Below are 21,014 nucleotides of genomic sequence, written 5' to 3' on the forward strand. Positions count from 1 at the left end.
ACTGAAATGAGATTTAATGCTCAAAGGCAGCAGAACTTTTAAGAACGTACCAGGGATGCTTCTTTCCAGCTGAATTCTGCCGAGGCACAGGTATATTCATGAGTGTCTCCAGACCTCTGGATTCTTGGGTTACAAAGCTAGTCAACAGCTAAACCACTGTTAACACTCTGAGAAAAATGAACAAACGTGCAGACCACGGGAGTTGGCTCAAGACCCATCACTTTATTTTCAGAAAGAGAGGGTCAAGGGGGCGTTGGGCGGCGACACAGACGCATCCAGCAACACAGCAACAACAATCCCGCCGGCCACCCACACACGACAGCACAACAGTGCCATCCAGCCTTCACCCCCCACAAGGGTAACGTTTCCCTGTGTCGCAGAAATGACAGTCCTGACTCCTGGAGATAAAAGTAGGTAGCACCTGGTGCTGTGCTTTGGCAGGGAGACTGCAATGGCTGAGAGACGTCCGCTGAGTTAGCACTCACGTCTTGAACGCAGGCCCGGCTGGTTTCCCTCGGAGGCAGTCGTGACGTACAGGACTTGTCGTGAGGGAGATGGATGAGGGTGACAGTAAAGCACTCTGAAGTACTTAGTCCCCCAGATCTTCCAAGCGGGCAAACAAGGTCCCGGATTCCCTAATCTGAGGCACAGATGACGCACAGCCGATCCGTGGGAGGTCGACAGTGAACCAGGCCTACTTCCCGGGCCAGCAACTCGGGCCCCGGGGCAGGAGGGAAACACCACACGTGAAATGCGAAGCCCATTCCCTTGCAGCTTAGGAGGTTCAGAAGCTCCTTCCACAAACACCTACAGGCATCCAGCGTGAGTGATGGATCTTACGATGTCAGCTACTGCCCTCCAAGAAACAGACAAGGGACTCAGGGTGGCCTGCTGCCCTGAGGAAGATTCAGATAAAGGATCCTGTTGTCCCACGTGCAGAGCGTCCTCACACGGAGCCCTTGGCCGTTATCACCTTCCAGGGCCTGCACACCTTCACAAGGCACCAGCAGGGAGCAGAGCACAGCTCAGGACATGAGATGACCTGGCTGCTCACAGTCCAAGGCGGGGCTCTCACTTCCACCACAGAGAAAGGACACAGCAGAGGCCAAGGCGAGGGAGAGCCCCGGGAGGAGGAATGGGAGATTCAGGGACACCAGGCCTCTTGTTCTGCACGGGCCGTAGAACAAGGCTGGCGGTGCCAGCAGAGCTTTGGAGAACTGAATTGGTTTACCTCTCGACCTGGGTGGGGCACACAAGGGGCTGTTACGTGAGCTGTAACAGGAGTATTTTTGGTCCAGTGCTCCGGGAAAAGGGGGCAAAGAGGAGCACAGCATGGCTGGGAGCCCCTGACAGCAGATCAGCAGACAGCTTCTGCTGCAGACTGGACCTTTATCAGTTTAACACAACTGAGCTGCAGCTCTGGGGGCATCTGTACATGAGAACACCTTCCTCGGGGTCCTCCTCCTCAAGCAGGCTTCCTCCTCCTCAAGGCCCCCAATCTGTCCAGATGGCCCTCACCCAGGATTTGCCCTGGCCCACGAGTGCCCCTGTGGCCCCTCCGTATCGGTGGCAGTGGAACCAGTGAGACCAGCAGCCGAGGTCCTTCCGCCAGTGCCGACCCGGAGCTGCCCTGGCACAGCGAGAGGCAGACTGAGGAGTTACCCGGGGAAGGGAGGGCTGCCTTCACCGGCCGCAGCCTCAGCCTCTCCCGTGCGTCTCTGGCAAACGTCCCCCAGAAGAGAGTGCCCACCCAGGAGTCCGTGTGTGGAGTGGAGAACCAGGAACCAAGTGACACGCCCACAGGCACCCAGCTGAGGAGTGTGACGCGATCCACAGGCTGCTCACACCACAAGCTGCAGAGGCAGGCGCTGGGGGCCAAGCTCGCCGCGCCCGCACGTCCTCCTCCTCCTCCTCGTCTTCCTGGGCGGCCCTGGAGCCCCGCGGCCCGGAGCCCAGCCCGAAGCCCTCCCTGCCCACGCACGCCCCCCCCCCCCCACCAGCCTGAAGCGGAGGCCTCCCAAGAGGTCTCAGGAAACATCCTGTCCCGGCGAGCTCCTCAAGCGGGGGACACACAGGCAGAGCTCACACGGCCTTTCTCCTGCCAGGCCGCTGGTTGTCCTGCAGGCGAGGAAGAGAAAAGGACGAAGGTTACACCCGAGTTCACTCAAGACAGACCAGTCTCAATGCTCACCCTATGTTTACATGCTCTACATTGAAAAAATATAGCCAAGGTTATTTTTGTCCTGATTTTTAAAAACTATGCAACGTGATTGTTATACCTTTTCTGGGAGACTCCTGACGGCACCGTCTCTGCTTAAAGACTGTAGAGGCGGCAGGTGTTCTCACGCAGGCTGGCCAAGGTGCAGGCGAGCGGCACGTCTTTGACCCTGGCAATCTCTCGAACTGTGTGCAAGGCCAGGCCTGGGTGGGCATACTGGCAAAGGCTCTTGGGAACCTGCAAGACACCAAGCATTCAGGACATCGCTGTGCCTTCTGTGCACAGCCGTCACGCACAACTCCCTCCCCGGCCCTTCCCAGTAGGGCCTCTTCGGAGCTGCGTAGAGACCCCTTTACCTGCAGGTGCAGGGAGAGTCCCAGTCAGGGGGCTCTGGGTGAGCAGGGTCCCACGCTTCCTTGGACTACCCTCTACAAGGTAGGGCTCTGCACTGCCTGGAAGAGAGTGGTTACCCTTCAGCTTCTCAGCCCCCTAGACTTTGGTTCTGCAAAGCAACAGAGAGGAGACATCTACACAGCCAAGGGTGGGACCTGGAAAGGTACTGTGGCTCTGGTCCTGTCAGCCTTGAAAGGGGGACCGCCCACCTCCCACCCTCTCTCCTCAGTGCCTCAACTCAGCTTGAAGACACCCTTACCTGTCGAGGCAGGAAATACGGAGCATCAGTTTCCACAATGATCCTCTCCAGCGGGATCTGTTTCAGAGCTTCCCGGGCCTCCCAGGCGGAGGAGTAGGTCAGGACCGCCGTGAAGCCCACGGACATGTTGGGAAAGTACTTCAACAGGGGCTCGATGACCGGATAGCTGCCCGTGAAGCAATGCCTGCAAGAAGGAGAACTGCAGATCAGGCCTCTCCCATCATGCCCTCTACAGAAGCCCCAACTCCCTCTGGACATTCCACCTATTTTAAGTTATTTTCTGCAGATAAATTCCAGAAATTGAAAGACTGCATCCAAGGGAAGGACTCACGGTCAACACAGTCAGGAGCAGAATGAAAAACTGTAGCCCAACTGGATCACAACTACAGTAGGTAAAAATTACATCCATGTAATCAAATGAATCGGAAGCAAACAAAATATAAAAATACTGGGGAGTGGCCTACGGGTGACTTTTCTTCTCTTAATCTGGTATCTGTTCGTGTTCTGAGTACAATACACATTAGCCCAGATGCCTCATCTCCTCTCTAGCGGTGGCTCCACTCAGGCACCACTCTGTCTGCCTGGGTGCCCGGAAGGCAGTGGTCTAGAGGCCGGACAGCCCCTCCCTCTTCAGCCACCTGGCACCCCTGGCTTGGGATCTAGACTCCCTCTTTTTGCAGTTAACCCATCTCACGCACCTTGAAGGCACCAGCCAGGCCTCACCTCCTGATCCCTTTGCATCCAGACGCAGCTAAGGGCCCCTCCTCTGGCTCCCAGGGCACCCTGTGCCCACCTCAGCCCCACACCCTCTGCGGAGTCACCAGCTGACTGTCTCCCACTGCTCCTCCAGGCGTCCCCACCCCAAATCAAGCCCATGCCCAGGACAGGCACGTGATGGGAGGCCAGTGAGCTTACCAAACTAAAGAAGCCCTAGATACCACTTAGAGAAAATACATCCTGGACTTTAATGAGGGGGCTGGGGAGGGCGGGGGCAGGATGAGCTTTCAAATTCAAAGTAGGAGAGAAAATTTCTTTTCCGGTGCCCTGGAATGTTCCCTGCGTGCTCCATCACTGGACCCAAAGCAGCCTCCCCCAAGATCAACAGCTCTCATTTCTGGGAACCGAGCCTCCCTTACAGCCTGCTTCACGGGACGGGGGTCACAGTGATATAGGGTGTGTTAGCTCAAACCATATGCAGCTCGTTTTTTAGGTAAAAATGGTCAAGTAATAGGAATCTCATATGTAGGGGTCAACCTGATAGTTAATCTTTAGAAAAGCGTCGATGTAAAGACCTAACAGTATCAATCCTCTCCTCAGTGAGTCTGTTTTTCCCAGCAACATCCTAGACAGAGGGACGGGACGTGTCACTTCATGTGCCCGCTGAAGCTCCAGGCTCTCACCTGTGAATCTTGTAGTCTGGAGGCACAAATTTTTTCATGATTTTCAGCAGATCTTCATCAGCTTCTCGGCAGTGAATCACCAAGGGCTTCCTTAGAGACACGGCCAGCTGCAGCTGCCTCTCAAACACCTGGGAGAAGACAGAGTGACATCACCTGTGGGTTAGGGCCACTCTGGAGGTCTGTGTCCCTCCCAGAACAGCCGGGCCAATGGGCAACCCCCACTGTCTTCAAGTCTTTATTTGTAGACTCTATAATGCATAATAATAGCGAACACCTACTGAGTGCTTACTAGGCAGTGTTACTATTTAGGTGTATTATAGCCTGTCATCCTCGCAAGCACCCTAAGAGAGGTACGGCCATTAGCCCATCATGCAAAGAAACTGAGGCTCCAAATGAGATCAAGTAACTTGCAGCTGGTACGCTTGCAGCACCACAATTCAAATCCGAACGCAGGCTGCGCACACAGCAACTGCTATGCACTGCTTATGTGGGGCTACAGGGGCGGGGCGGGGCTCAGGAGCATCCCTGCAAGACAGGTGTCCTCCCTTCACGGCCCCTGCCTCTACGCCCACTCCCAAAAGGTGCTCCTTCACCTTGCACACCTTTTCCTATGCAAAAAGTTGCTATATATGTGTATGTATGTATATATACACCCACACACATATACATACGACTGCCCAATGCCTGGCTCTCAGAAGGTACTCAAAAATCTGTGTAAAAATAAATACTGGGGCTTCCTTGGTGGCGCAGTGGTTAAGAATCCACCTGCCCATGCAGGGGACACGGGTTCGATCTCTGCTCCAGGAAGACCCCACATGTGGGAGAGCAGCTAAGCCCGTGGGCCACAACGTTGAGCCCGTGTGCCACAGCTACTGAAGCCCATGTGCCACAGCTACTGGAGCCCATGTGCCACAGCTACTGAAGCCCATGTGCCACAGCTACTGAAGCCCATGTGCCACAGCTACTGAAGCCCATGTGCCACAGCTACTGAAGCCCACGCACCTAGAGCCCGTGCTCCGCAACAAGAGAAGCCACGACAATAAGGAGCCCGCGCACCACAATGAAGAGCGGCCCCTGCTCACCGCACCTAAGAGCCTGTGTGCAGCAGGGAAGACCCAACGCAGCCAATAAATAATAAATAAAAATAAACTCCTTTGGTGAAAACAAACAAACAAAAAATACTATACACATGTCCTGCAACTTGCTTTCTTAACCAAAATCAGATCTCCTTCTAGGTGAACAGCTACAGATATACTCCCCTTATGTTTCAACAGCGAAAAGAGAAACTAAAACTACCAGCAGACTAAGGATGACACTACCTTGTGCTGCTCCGGGACAGGCGTGGTACACTTGTGAGAGTAATCCAAGCCCATTTCCCCGAATGCCACAGCCTTGGGGTGCCTTAAGGCCTGCAGAAGATTTCTTTCTTGACTCTCATTGTAGTAACGTGCAAAATGGGGGTGACAGCCAAAGGCCCCCCACACCAGATCCTCTTTCAACAGGTCCTCCCAGAGGCCATCTGTCAGTGTGCGAGGATCACAAAAGTCAGAGATGCAGCCCTGAAACTCTTTAGGGAAGGAGCTGCTGTAAATTTTCCTGAACTTTGTGAAGGTCCCTTTGAAGGACAGCTTGGAATAGAGCATGTCCAAGTGACAGTGGGTGTCAATGAAACCGTCCAGCTTGAGCTCCCGACGGCTCCTGGGCAGGGAGCTAGATGCAGGTCCTCCACACGGTCGTGGCAGCACATCCTCCTGGAATGTTCTTTTTTCCTTCACCTTTTCTTCTTCTGAGCTTCTGGAGAAACGAGATGAATGACTCTTCCTGGATCTGACTTCTTGGGCAGCCTCGGGCTCTCTGGAGGTGCACTGGGGGCTCACCGTCGAGTGGGGAGAAGTGTCCCGGCCACTCCTCCCCGCCTGCGCCGTGTCGCTGCCACCACGGCCCACAGACGGGTAGCCGGAGGTCTTGGGACCGCTGGTCCAGTAGCTGGCGTAGTCACACCAGGGACTACTATACAAGTGAGCTGGGTACATGACATAGTCCGTGGGGAAGGCAGAAGGCTCTGGAACTGCTGAAGGTTTCAGGGAGACTGGCTCCTCCTGTGAGAATCTGACTGTGGAAATCTCGTCCACATCGGACCAGTCACTTCCTGAAGAGGTGCGCTCCATCACCACCTCCCGGTCTCTAGGCTGTAGAAAAGAAAAGTAACAGAAGGGTAGCCTCCTTCCTGTGTAAAGACAGCCTCCCGTGCTCAGTCACCTGCAGAACAGAAGCCGTGGCTGCTTTTCTGGCCATGGTGATGGCTTTGCATTGGCTCCTTAGCTCACTTGGTCACCTGGTTTCCGCATCATTCCCAGAAAGCGAGCCCACTTACAACTAGGAACAGTCCTATCAGCTTCAGGGAATACACTTGTGACCATGGTCTCATTTGCCATCTCTGAAAGGGAAGCTATGCCTGCATTCCCTTTCTGAAGGAGCTCTCCCAGGAAAAACTGCTCCTAGAACACATGGCGTATTTGGGTTTTTAGAGAAGAGCAGCACCCAGCCCCTTATCCCTGACAACAGGTCTCCCACACATTCAAAACGCACCACCACACAGCTGTAGCAATTTCAAGATGTGTCTGCAGGTTCTCTGACGTCACTCTCCAGGGAAAGCTGGGGTTTGTGACCCCTTCCCCTTGAACCTGGGCCAACTTGTATTGTAACTGATGGAACTAGAGGGACACTGCAGCTTCCAGGGCTAGGTCAGAGCGGCCTCGCTGTTTCCCTGGCTTCTCTCCGCTTGCTCCTCTGGGGGAGGCCAGCCACCACATGGTGTCTGAGCACACACGACCACATGCTAGAGAGGTCACACGTAGGTGCCAGAACCAACTGCCCAACATGTTCACATGCAAGCACGTGTGAACAAATAAAATGTCTATCACACACACTAACACAATGAATATCTTTGCATTCTAGCTCTTCAAAATATTTCACCATTTTTTTCAACAACAAACGTTAATCTGATTAAAATTACAAAAAATGTCCAAATGGAAGGTAAGGGTTTCTCCCCCAAATGACGCTTCCTTTTCTGAGGAGTCATTTTATATTCAAGTCCTTACAAAGTCTCTTGTATTACAAGATGTACTCTTTTACTTGAAGACAAATGACCCCAAACAAATCTCAATCAAGCTAACTTGAGACATTTAAAGAGGTTCCCTAAGCTCATTCTTTTAAAAAGGAGGGGAGATGGGAAGCAAAAAGAGGTTAACAGATTTAATAAATTATTCCTGGCCATAGGACCTCACAGTTCTTTGCTAGACATCATTTTTTAACAAAGTTTTTAAAGATCACTTTTAGTTTTTTTAAAGGTAACAAAAAAAAAATATGGTAACTGATTATGCACAAAATTGCACGGGAAAAATACTTAAGATACATATAGAGCGGTATCCAGGTGAAGGAATAGGGAAACACAAGGCCAGCTGGAAAGCTACTTTTCACTAAATACATTTTATTTTTAAACGTTGTAAATATATTTCCTAAAAAAGTAACATAAAAAAATAGACTTGATTACACTGTGGGATTTCCAAAAACATACCTCCAAAAACTGAACAACACGAACTGTCTGAATGCATTGGGAACAGCTATTTGCAATGTGAGACAGAATTTCCACAGACAGAATAATACAGATTCAAAAAGTGCTATATTGCATCAGTGAAAGCTCAGCTGCTGGAAATTCTACAAGTCAAATGACACCTTTTTTTTTTTTTTTTAAACAACAAATAACAACATGGGGCTGCAGAGCAGAGGAGGAAGCTACAAAAACTAAGAGACTTAACACATTCAGAAACTGACACTTATGACTCTTACATCCTGTTTCAAACTGAAACAATCATGAAACAGGGAAATTTAACCACCGACTGGCTAGTTGATGCTATTAAGACTGGGGCGATGGACTTCCTTGGTGGTGCAGTGGTTAAGACTCCAAGCTTCCACTGTAAGGGGAACGGGTTCAATCCCTGGTCAGGGAACCAAAATCCTGCATGCCCCATGGCGGGCCCAAAAACAAAAAAACAGAAAGAAAGCACTGGGGGACAGAGGGAGAGATTAGAACTGTAGTTATGCTTGTTTTTTCCCTAAAGATCCTGTATCTAATTTTAGTGATACACACTGAAATATTTATGGGTGAAATGATATGGTAGATGGGATTTGCTTCAAAATAATTTGTGGAGAGAAAAAGGGTACAGATATAAAACAAGGCAAGACTGGCAGTGAGTTAATACTTATTGACGATGAGTGATGGGTGTGTGGGTAATTTTCATAAATGTTTTAAATATCCCATAATAAAAGTTTAAATATAAATAATAACAGTTAAAATTCCAACTCACGGCCACAGCCTGGCTGCCGCCCGTGGGCCTGTCCGCCCGACCCCCAGCCGTCCCTGCCGCTGGGCAGCCATATGACCGCGCCACCGCCCTCCATGTGCCTGACCTGCCCACCTGCCCACCTGCCCACAGCTCAGGCTGCCGAGACAGCGGCGGGGCCGGCACCATGGCAGAGTGGGGCCGCCTGGGCCTGGCCAGTGTGCCCACTGCACTCAACACGCCGGTGCCCACGAACCTGTTTGCCGCCTGGGAGGTGGACGGCTCTAGCCCCAGCTGCATGCCCAGGTTACTGTAGAGACTTTCCTGGGTGGCACAGAGGTTAAGAATCCACCTGCCAATGCAGGGGACATGGGTTTGAGCCCTGGTTCAGGAAGATCCCACATGCCGCGGAGCAGCTAGGCCCATGTGCCACAACTACTGAGCCTGTGCTCTAGAGCCCGTGAGCCACAACTACTGAGCCCTCGTGCCACAACTACTGAAGCCAGCGCACCTAGAGCCCATTCTCCACAACAAGAGAAGCCACCACACTGAGAAGCCTGTGCACCACAACAAAGAGTAGCCCCCACTCACCACAACTAGAGAAAGCCCGAGCACAGCAATGAAGGCCCAACACAGCCAATAAATAAATTTTTAAAATGAAAAAATAAAGTTACTATAAAAAAAAAAAATTCCAACTCAGATGGAAGGGTAGAGATGTCCTCTGGCTGCGTCACAAACTTCTCTACCATCCAAGGGTCTTTGTTAAAACACATCAATTCCCCAGCCCCATCTCAGACCTCCTGAGTCAGATTCTCTCTCAGCTGTTTATCATCAGGAAGTTCGGGAAGTCACATTATATGACTCAAAAAGTAACTCCAGTGACAACAAAGACCATGTCAGAAAAACATGTGGAAAGGTTTAATTATTTAATGAAATGTGAGTGTGGGGAAAAAATGGCAGAGTGGGCAAAACGTGACTTCAAAAATGCACATGTACCTAGAAATACATACATAAGCAGACATGATGCCATCATCTAAGACCTTGAAAGGCTTTATATAGTCAAGTTGGCCAGGAACAGGTTTTTGGATTTCCTTTTTGGGAAAACTGGAGGTTACTTCTACTCAAGATGGCCTAAGCTTCAAGCCCGTACGGTAAAACTCAAAGCTACATTTATGGAGAGTCTACTACACACAAGGCGCCGAGCAAAGTATTTTCATGTATTAATTCAGGGTTCAGCACACTGGCCCACAAGCCAAATCCAATGCACTACCTGTTGGTGTAAATAAAGTTTCATTGAAACGTAGTCAGGCCCATTCACTTAAATTGTCTATGGCTACTTTCATGCTATTACAACAGAGCTGAACAGATGCAACAGAGGACTTAAAAGCTCAAAAAGCCTAAAATACTTACTATCTGGCCCTTTACAGACAGTCTGCTGACCCCTGTATTAGCCTGGGATAACATTTAAAGAACCATGCCTTTTTATACAGAGGAAGAACCTGGGGCTCAAAGAGGTTAAATAACTTCTCAAGACTGCAGTTCAGGGGACAGAGCCAGGATGTGAATCCAAACTGTCTGACCCCAACATGCACCTGCTGACCTACCATATTATGCTGCCCCAAATATATACCCAACAGACGCTCTAAAGGTCCAGTCTGACACACAGGAATTTGGGTGTCTAAGTCTGGAAAGTTCATCCACACCATGGAATTTTAGGCAGCCAAACAATGATCTACATTAGACAGGAGACACAGACATTATGTATTTGGTGGGAAAAGGAGTTTACAAAACCTACTGTTCTTGGGATTTCCAATTAAACACATCACATGCCAGTTGTGTCCTTCCTGCCCCCAAATTCTTAAAATTAGAGGAAATGGACTTGAAAAAGCATAAACCCACAAAGAGAAAGCCTACAGAATACACAGCAAAAGCAAATTAAAGTTAGATGCTAGAAAGCACACAGATGAACAGTTACTGGATAAGCAGATCATAGATGGCCAAAACCTAAGCCTGCAGTGAGAAAAACCCAGAAACATGCTGAATCACACTACAGGACCCCAGAAGACTCAGGAATTGGAGGTACCAGACCTCTCAAAATGAAGATGAGGCTGTAGATGAAAATTAGAGAATTTGTGAAGTTGGATCCCCAGGTCCCTGCTTCTGTCCTGTACAGATGGGTCTGCCCCTTACTCACCCAGAAAAAGAAAGGTTCACACTTGGCAAAGTTAAACCAAGGAGACTGTGGAGTAACCAGGGACAAAAGACACGTGGCTGAGGGTGAGGGACCATCACACACTGGACAATGAGAACCCAGGCACCTTTCTTAACCTGACTCCTAAAACACGAGCAGCCACAGGTGTGCTCCTGGGCAGAGCGCTGGAGGACTTGTCCCCAGCAGCCACTGAGGATAAAGTTACAGATCCAAATGGGAGTCCACAAGTTATCACCCTGTGTTAAAGGCAGCAGTTGATAAGCCCATCTAGGCACTGAGAACTTCCAATCGGCTTTTTAACGCTTCATCTTTAAAATATGAACAGAAACCTAAAATATTTGAGGAAAGCCCTACCATAAAACACAAACCAAAATATTTAGGGGAAAAAAATCAAAAAGAAACTTTGAAAAAGTAGTGCAGAAAGAAAACTTCAAAACAAATCTTTAAGTCATGTTCTCAGAGAAACAAGAGAAAGTATTGTCATCTCAAAACAAGAACAGTATGTTCTAAAAAAGGAATACTCAAAAAACTAAGCCAGTGTTCTTAGATATTAAGTATGTCAAAAATTTTAATAATATATATTATCATTATATACACTCTCCTTAATTATTCATAAAGGAAGCACAGATAAAAAGAGGCAAAGGAAAAAAGGAATCCTAAGGAAACAACTAAAAGGAATATACCACAAAAAAGAAAAAAAAAGGCAGGGAACAGATTATTTTGACAATATTTTGAAGAATTTTATGGTACCAGCAGTTTGGAGTTGAAACAGTCATAGTCATAGGAACAGAGAAAACTAAAGGAAAAAACAAAGTAAGATGAACTCCAAGGAAAACCAACTTTTACAAGAAAGAAAGAAAAAGTAACTCAGCTATGAATATGATGATAATCTTAAAAATTTTGGCTAAAAATTGTATTACGATACAGGGAGCTACAGGAAGGGAGAGAAAGGATACGTTTACAGGCATGGGTGCTGTCAAAGTATAGAGAACTAAATTCCCATCTCCTGAGTAGGGAGTCCACAGATGACTAATTTTTCAGAAAATAAACAATGCAAAATTACTTAGAAATACGGAGGTAAGTACTAGAAGAAAGAGCTAAAAGAGATGAAAGGGGCTACCTCCGAGCAGCAGTAGTGAGGGATGGACAGAGATGGGTCCAACAGAGCAATCTTTTATCCTCCAAATTATGAGCAATGTGTAAAACAGCTAGTTTCCCTCCATTATCCTGCAGTATCCCTCTCCCCTTCCCCTACAGCAATAGAAGTTTAACTGAGTGTAAGGCTTCCCAGATGGAACTTAGTCTGGAATTTTTCAGACTGTCTTGTAGGTGTTGGCCAGGTTTCTAGATTCTTGTCAACAGCCATGAGCAGATACAAGGGGAACCACTTCTGAGCCAAACTATTGAAAGGGAAGGAAAGCACGTTGCTCTTCTTCCCTTCCTCCTGGCTGGAATGTCAAGGAAACGTGCTGAGCCCCGTCACAGTAGCTTAGAGCACAGGATGGAAACTGCTGAAGGGAAGCAGAGTCAAGCAGAAGGCACCTGAGGCCCCCACACCATGCAACCATCCTCCTTAAGAAAAACTTGTTATTTTCTTTAAATTACTGTTATTTTGGCCTTTGTTACACAGGCAAATCTTAACAAACATATACATCCTAAAACATATACATCCTAAAGCAAAGATAGCACTAAACTGACGTTTCTTAACAACTCGGAAAGGTATATTAGAATAGAACCACCAGTTTGCTTCCTGGAGCGCTGGGTCAGTCAAGCACTGTGGTGAATGAGTGACACCCAGGATCAAACTAAAAAGACAAATACATTTAACAGAACTCAACACCTCATGCTTGGCATGAGCCTGACGCACCTTTTGGCCGTTTAAAGGCGAGTCAGAGTCATCCAAAAACTCCAGAGGTGGAGAGTGCTTGTCAAGGACCGTCCGTCGGCCACCCAGGGGCTCCTCGCTGGGCTCCTCCTGAGGATCTATCACCACTCTCCTGTCGCAGAAGCCGCTCTTCTCCGGCACAGCCTTCCCCTCCGCTCTGAGCTCTGGGGCCGACTTTTTCTCTTTCTGAGGAGCAGACACGGTGACACTCCTGGCTGGACCCTCTCCGCGGCTGGTGCGCTCCGCCGTGTTGGGTTTCGCCCTCATGGCAGCCTCTCCCTTCCTTCTTGGCATCGACTTTCCCAGGATGCCCTGGATGGCCTTTAGGTAGATCATGGTAGAGCCTTGGTCTCGAAGTCTATCCTTCTGCCTTTTCTGGACTTTGTTTGGTTCCTCAGTTGTGTCCTTTCGATTCTCAGCTTCGGCTGCAAATTCAGAATCCGTGGAGTTACGAGGACTATCTTTGGAATCAACCTGGAAGAAAAATGAGAGATTATGAAAGGTGATTTCATATACGAAGCACTTGGCAAATGAGACATCAGTGGAGGTGTCATGCCAGCCCTCCGCACCGTCAGCCACTGTTTACAATTTCAGTGGCTCCCAGCCTGCTCCCGCCTGTCCTTTCTTTACAGGTGCCACAAGGAGTTCTACAATCCGGCAACATCACACCTCTGCTTAAAACCCTTCCACAGCTCTGCATCTGCCTGCGGTACGTATCCCAGACTCCTGAACGTGACCCCGGAAGCCCTCCTCCCCAGGCTGGCCCCCAACCTTCCTTCCAGGATCATCTCCCGCCTTTCTCCACACACCCACGTGTCCCAGGAATGAGGAAAACGCTGGAGAAGGGGCAAAGGAGGGCCCCAGGAACAAGCAGCGCCCCACGCATCAGCCCAGCACTTCCTGACCCTTTTTCGACACACATTGTTCCTGTTGCCTGAAATGTCCTTTCCTACGCCTTGTCCATCAACAGAACGCAAATGGCACCTCTTCTGTGAGGACTTTCCCCATGGTTAGTCACTCATGGTTAGTCTGACCCCTCGCACTGCAAGCATTCCTGTTACAACCTGCCTTATTCTCTGCGCCTCCAGCCCCAGCACAGCCGTCCACCCAAGCACGAGACACACGCTGAGTGAAGATGCAGGAGACAGGATCACCTGTGAAAGCTTCAGCACTCAAGAGCCAAGACACACAATGCCTTCTCGTGTCTGGGCTGCGTGACCCTGCAGAGGGCTCCCCCAGGGAAGGATCCTGCCCTCTTCATCTCCCCACCCCTCACATCTAACACTGGGTCGGTACCAGCAGGTGTGCACAGAGGGCAGCAGTGGAAAGAACACTGGCTTTGAAGTCAGACTGATCTGGGATTAGACCACAGCTCTGCCCCGTGCAAGCTGTGTGGCCTTGCTCAAGTCATTGAACACTTCTGAGCCTCATTTTCCCAAGGCCTACACACAGCAGGTGCTCTAGGTATTTGTTAACTAATATGTAACGATTACACTGCCATCAACTCTAATGAAAAAACAAAAACGCATAAAATCTCAATGCTTTAGCATAAACTTCTCAAAAAAAAAAGATAACACTGCCTATCTCACAAGACCGTGAGCATCTAGAGGTCAAATATTGAGACTCATATTTGACAAGCTCCACCACATCATGAAGCTCAAATTTTCCCTTCCACTCTTCCTTCCCTACTTTGAAGCAGAAATCTGGGTATGTCATACTAAAGACTAAACATAAGGTAGGCGAAGGTGCTCATGAGACACACTTAACCTTCTCTAGGAAGTAAACGAAGGTCATTAGCTACCACTAAAACCTGAGAAAACATCACAAACACTTACCTGAAGGTAATAAGGCACAAGCCAGGAGAGGCTGGCCAGCAGGACTCTAGTGATTCCAAAACGCCCAGTGCAGCTGTGGTCTGCATGTGTTCCCCATAAAGTTCACATGTTGAAATCTGACCCCAAGGTGATGGTATTAGGCACGTCCTTTGGCAAGTGATTAGGTCATGAAAGTGGAGCCATTATTGATGGGATTAGTGCTCTCGTGAAGGGGCCCCAAAACAGCTTCCTTGCCCCCTTCTACCATGTGAGGACACAAAGAGAGGTCTTAGAGCCAGAAGAGGGTCCTCACCTGACCAAGCTGGCCCCCTAATCTCAGACTTCCAGCCTCTAGACTTGTGAGAAATAAATTTCTGTGGTGTGTAAGCTACTCAGTCTGTGGCATTTTGTTACAGCAGCCAGAATGAACTAAGACAGACACCTTCCCCTCGGAATATTCCATGATCTGGCACGGAGACTTCTTTTTTTTTTTTTTTTTTTTTTTTTTTTTTTGTTACAAAGGCGTTTAGTTTATTCTCATCAGTATCACTGATATTCTCATGGTTCACATTTCCCAGTGCGGCTCCTCTTCTTACAGTAGTTAATGTGCAATCTCACTTACGGGCCCGGGGAGGGGGGGGGTCGGCCCAGGGCAGGGAGGGCATTGGCACTCCACGAGGACAGGGCGGGGGGTCTGTCCTGCGTGAAAGAGGTGCGGGTGAATGGGCAGCCAGGGGAGGTGGTGGGGGGCCCCCCACAGTCTTTTTTGCGTTTGTCAGTGATTCTCCATTTATGTTCCTTCCTGGCTGCCTGGGGTGGGGGGGTCCATGCAGCTCAGGGCAGGGCAGGGCAGGTGGGAGGGAAAGGAAAAGCAGCAGGCCACCCAAGAGCAGGGAGGGCAGGGCGGGAGGGTGCAGGGGTGGCTCCTGGGGTAAGGCACAACCCTGTCTTTGGCTCTCCTGGTGAGGAGTTTCCTCCCCTGCGCCCCTACCCAGCCCCTCTCCCCAACCCTCACCCCCCCCCAGACTTACACACACAGTCCAGGGAGCCAGGGGCGCCTCCTGGGGTCCCTGAAACAAGAGGGCTCCACCACCCAACCCAGTGCTGCAGGGGCTTGGAGGAGGGACGGGGCAAGCCCCAACTGAGGACAAGGCAAGGAGGGGCTGGACAGGGGCCTGCCCAGGACAAGGGGGTGGGGAGGGAGAAGACCCCAGTCCCAGAGAGCTGGCCCCCGCTAAGGCCTGGAAGGAGGGGAGTGCCTGGGGACTCCGGCTTCCTTTTGGGGTCTGGCTGGAGCCTCAGCCCACCCCTCGGCCTTGGTCGGCCCGGCAGCTTGCCAAGTGACCAGGATATTGTGGCACGGAGACTTCTGTGCTGAGGGGGGTGGGGTAGACACAAAGCTAAGTGTGTACCCCTTGAAGTTTGCAGAGCAAATGCAGAAGAGCAGGTGGATGGATGGGTAGAAGGCAAATGAGTGGTGAGGGGACACTGGGAGGACCCAAGGGGAGAACAGGCCATTCCTGTGCATGCCCTTCAGCAGGGCTTGCTGACGGGACTTTGAACTTACTGGACAAACACGTCCACAAATGACTGCAGAAAAGCGGGGAAAGAGGTGCACAGAGAAGGGAAGGTTAGAGAGGCATTTTCAAATTCATCAACGTAGTAACGTGCCACACCTTGTTTTCAAACTAACAAACACTCCCTAGATAGAGCACTTAGCAGTGCTGGAGAAGGATAATAGGGATGGATCCTATCAACATCCTCATGTTCTATCCAACACGAATGAGCTTCCAAAACTGCAAATCTGCCTCCCCTCTGTATACAGCTTCCTAATGGCTTAAGAGTAAAATACAAAGTCCACTGGTTCCTAACACCCTAGTGCAAGCTGCCCCCTACATAGCTCCCCAGCCTCCATTCCAGACTCTTTGCTCCACCAAACCACCTGGTGAGGCAGCCTGGTGATTTCTCCAGCCCTCCCTCCAGACTGGATGCTCCTCACAAGCCATGTCACGGCTCCACCATCCAACAGAGTGCTTGGCACACAATCCTCACACCAGTGTCTGTGACTGACAGCAAGGCATCGGCAAAACCCAAGACCCCTGAGACAGGACCATACTACTCACCTCTTCATGGTTAACCATTAAATTGATTGTGTCAAAACAAGGCCGTTTAGGCCTAAATGAGAAAAGCGTATCTGTGATTGTATTAAACCACCCCTCACCCCAACAGAGGCCCAGTTCTCAACTCTCTAGCTCCAGCCGCACCAGACAGCCTGAGCGGGGGATGCAGCACACCTGAAAGACCAGGCAAGATCCCTCCACGCCTCCCGATCTTGTTTTTGCAGTTACATTTAATCAACTGACCGTTTTGCCCTGTACCCAAAACCACTGACACTGCATCAAGAATTCATGAGAAGAACAAATTAGCCTGATATTGACCTGATTTACATGAGTCACATTCAGTATTCTTTTTCAAAGACAAAGCTTTTCAACTCATCATTAAGATTGTTTAAAACCTCAGTGTGCCCAATCAAGGGTTCTGACTGCAAGGGTCACACAGAAAACACCTGGAGCACTTCGCCTAAGGGTAACAGCCTGCCAGCAAGGATAGAAGCTGCACACATCCACACTTCTCAGTTCCACATAAGAAACCACTGAGCAAAGAAGGCTTAAGGACAAACCACTTTCCTTCCAGCTGGGTTTCGTTTTTTTATAACTTTATCTAAGGGCAGCCCATCTCACCCAAGTAGGACTTCTCCTCTGCTTCTACACATACAGAACTCCTCTTCACCTGTGAAGGCCCAGACCTCCAAAACCTAGAAAGCAAATCCCCAGCAACGAGAAACACTGCCTGGCACAAACTAGGCCCTCCATAAATACTTGCTCAAAACCTGATTAAAGAGGTAGATGACACTCACGCAGTAGCCGGCAACATTAACTAGGGCTCCTCCCCTCCCTCTTAACCGGGAAACAGTGGACTGACTGCAAGAGGCTGAACCTTTCCAAACTCACGATCAACTTCTCACACATACGCGTACATACACACACACACTTGCATGAGCTGAGAAAATTTAATTAATCCTTTTTTTTAACTGAACATAAATGAGTGGATGAAATGCACCTCCTCCATGAAGCACCCCTCAGTCTGCTCCCCAGTTTTATGAAAGCTTACCATGTTGTTCCCACTGGGGAACTAAATGTTGAACCTCCAAAACAAACCCCAACGTGCTAGAAACCGTAACCTGGGTGAAAAGCCACACCAAGAACCAAATTCTTTTTCTTGGTTCTGTGCTTCCAAGTACAGGGCACAGTTCCTTAAATTTGCAACCAAAATACATACATCTGTGTCTCTGGGGCACGCCATCCACCTTCTGCCACAGGGAGCCTCCATCCTGACTGATCGCCAGTTACAAGCACCTGAGGAATATTTATAACTACCTGGAAGCTCCGCCCACACCCCAGCATAACCTCAGCAGGGCCCAAAGGCGCAAGGATTTTACATTAGTTCCAAAGTGCGGACAGGTCTGCAAAATACCTTTCCACCAAACTTCACGGCACCCCTGACGTCTTCCAGTTTGTTCCTAGACGCCTGGGAAGACCCCAGAGATCGTAAGAGGCACGCTCTTTCTTTTTAGTATCCTTTCACCAAAATATCCACCTCCAACATCTCAGGTCAAGTGAAAGGGCTTCATCGTTTGCAAGGCGTTGGGGTCACCTACCTTAAGGCTGCAGGCTTCCTCCTCAAGAGAAGCCATTTCTTCTAGAGAAGGTCTGGCAGGGCGCAAAGGGGATCCCCCCGCCGAAAGGAACCCCCGCGAGCTCTGAATCAGGCTTCTTTTGGAGGCGGCCCCACCCACACCTGGGCCAGAGGAATGGGAGGAGGAGGAGGAGGAGGAACTTCTGCGGCGGGATGAGCCCCAGGACACATCGTCCTCCTTCTGGGCTTTCAGGCGCTTGGGGCTGCTGGCCCCTCCGGAACGCCACGCAGAGCTGCGAACTGGCCGGCTGGAGGGGGCCACATCACTGGGCTCCCGGAGGCAGCTGCGTTTGCGGGAACTCCGCTCCGAAGGGCTGCTCCAGTGGTACTTGACCTTGCGCCGCTCCGACGCCATGGGCACCTAGAAAGTAAAGAGGGGGCCGGGAGTCCACCACCACCCATGCTGGCTGCCCTTCCTCAGCCTCCCGCCACCCCGGGGCTCCTGGGGGAGGGCAGACCAGTAGGTCAGAGCCAGGGGCTGGCTTCACTTACCTTTCCCCCTTCTTTCCACTGCCCATCACAGTTCTCAAGGTTTCAGAGATGCCAAAGCGCTTCCAACGTCTGCGATTCCAGAGCGCTTCGGAGAAGTCCAGAAGGTCCCAGGATTTCCCAAAGGCTTCTTTTGATTCGGTTTCCGAGCCCACAACGTGCTTCCGCGATTACCAAGCGCTTCAGTTTGCACAGCGCTACTTCAGGGATGTCAAAGCGCTTCCGGGACGACGGCGCGCTGTGGCTGAGTTTGCAGCACAAAGCCCTTCGCAGATGTCAGCGCTTCAAAAGGCTACAGGGCGCTGTTAGGTCCACACCTGGAGGCCAGACCTGCAGCCCCGCGGCCCGGAACGCCGAGCGCGGGCCGCAGAGCAGGGCCGGACCCGGCACGCAGCCCGCCCTGCCCCCGCGGCCCCGCCGACCTGCCCCGGGCCCGCAGGGGGCGAGCCGCCCCTCAGGACCCGGCGGCGCCCGGCTCCGCCTTCTCAGAACACCCGCGGGCCCGCCCCGCCCCGCCTTCCGCCCCCGCTCCCGCAGCCCGGACGTGGGCCCCGCGGTCTGCACCTCCCTGCCCCGGCCGCCCGCTCGCCGTCCGCGCCAGTCCTGCGAGGCCGGCCCTGCCTGCACCGGAGCTCTGACCACACCGGCCTCCCCCGCGCCCGCCTACCGGAACGCGCGGTGCGGCCCGCAGCCTGGCGTGCGGCGGGGGCGGGTCCTGAGCTGAAGGGAGAGCGCCCATTGCTCAAATCGACAGGGGGCGGGACTCCAGGCAAGACGGAGCTCTCCTGCTGGTCAGGCGGTCTGGAGGCGGGACCCCGCGCCTTACGAAACTCGTCCATTGGTCGGAAGCTAGACGAGGTGGAGCCACTCACGTTAGCTCAAAGAGCGCGAAGCTGAGACCCGGCTGCGGTTGCTCGGGCCTGCTCTTGGTGTTGGGTAGAGGGCTCCCGCGGAGCCGGGTTCCCGAGGGCCGCTCCGTGCTGCTCAGCGCTGTCCCCCTTAGCGGGACGCCTTAGAGCCAGATTCGCTCATTGAACCCACACCAGCATCATCACTCTATTTACAGAGCAGGAAACTGTGGCTCAGAGACCAAGTGACAAACCCAGAAAGTGACAGAATTGAAATTAGAAATTAAACCCCCCCCCGACGGGGGGGTGGGGGGAGCCGGGGAGGGGAAATAAAAAAGACTACACAAAAATGTAAACCATCCTTCTGACAAAAAAAAGTCGAAGTTAAAAAACAAGGAACAAACTTGGAAAAACATTTGCAACATTTGCAAATGGCAAAGGGCTGATATCCTTACTATGTAAAAACTCTGGCAATAAGCTAATTCAGCGGGAAAAGGAAATGAACTGATGAACGAAACAAATCATGAAACTTGTTAAATTTCATTTTAACATGAAAAAATGGCTCCATTTCAGTCATTTAAAGAGTACAAATAAAATTATGTTTTCACCCACTAGGTTAGCAATGATCAAAAAGCATATTATTTTTTTTTTTTTTTTTTGTAGTTGAGGATGTGGGGAAATGCACTCCCATCCATCACCGATTGACCTTATATTGGTGTAACCTCTTTGGAAGGCAGCACATTGGTAGCAGGAAGAATGAAAACAATCTCAGTATCAGGCAAGTAAAGCTAGTTACATAAATTACAGAATAACCGTATAATGGAATACCAGGCAAAAAGAATGAAGTGCTCCAAAAGTACTGTTGAGGAAGATTAGCCAAAAAAGACATGAAAAAAAACACAGGATCCAGAATCAGTGACAATACCCTGTGTGTAGCAAGAAATAATAAATGAAAGAGGAATGAAGCCTCAAGATAAATTTTTTTTAAATGCCTGAGAGTAACCACTTCGTATTTGTGTGTTTCTAACAACTTCATTGAGATATAATTTACATACTGTGGACTTAAAAAAAATTGCACAAGGTGAGCGTTGAGAGTTGAGTTTATTTGGGGCAAAATGAGGACTGCAGCCCGGGAGACGGCATCCCAGATAGCTCTGAGAAAATGTTCCAAAGAGGCAGGGGGGAAGATTAGTATATATGTATTCTTGGTAAAGGAGGAGTACAGGTAATCAAATACATTTTTTGTAGGGGGTTTCTGCTAGTCAACGAGGAGCATATGTCACCATGTAGGAGTTTAGTGCTTTTCTAGATAAGAGGATATGCAAGGGTTGGGCTCATAAAGTCAGCTCCTGAAAACATTTGAAGACCTGTTCCACCCATTTTCAAAAGCACAGAGT

The 21,014-nt window shown here is 50.4% G+C and overlaps 1 protein-coding gene across 2 annotated transcripts; it reads right to left on the bottom strand.

The window, feature by feature from the left end:
* Window positions 1-207: 207 nt before the first annotated feature.
* TATDN2 (TatD DNase domain containing 2) lies at window positions 208-19,454 on the bottom strand. Of its 2 annotated transcripts, none has more exons than XM_057706143.1 (8): window positions 18,773-19,452; window positions 18,243-18,641; window positions 12,693-13,184; window positions 5,590-6,459; window positions 4,271-4,398; window positions 2,871-3,054; window positions 2,280-2,455; window positions 208-2,118 (listed from the first exon to the last, which is right to left on the bottom strand). In XM_057706143.1, the coding sequence occupies exons 2-7, from the start codon at window positions 18,633-18,635 to the stop codon at window positions 2,315-2,317; spliced, it is 2,208 nt and encodes a 735-aa protein (XP_057562126.1). In that variant the 5' UTR covers window positions 18,636-18,641; window positions 18,773-19,452; the 3' UTR covers window positions 208-2,118; window positions 2,280-2,314. The 2 variants fall into 2 exon arrangements, 1 of the variants encoding a protein (XP_057562126.1); XR_009048809.1 differs by lacking the exon at window positions 208-2,118 and adding an exon at window positions 2,575-2,670 and having other exon boundaries at window positions 2,322-2,455; window positions 18,773-19,454.
* Between the last annotated feature and the right edge of the window lie 1,560 nt (window positions 19,455-21,014).

The sequence above is a fragment of the Hippopotamus amphibius genome, chromosome 13 (assembly GCF_030028045.1).
Source record: "Hippopotamus amphibius kiboko isolate mHipAmp2 chromosome 13, mHipAmp2.hap2, whole genome shotgun sequence".
In the NCBI taxonomy this organism is placed as follows: domain Eukaryota; kingdom Metazoa; phylum Chordata; class Mammalia; order Artiodactyla; family Hippopotamidae; genus Hippopotamus; species Hippopotamus amphibius.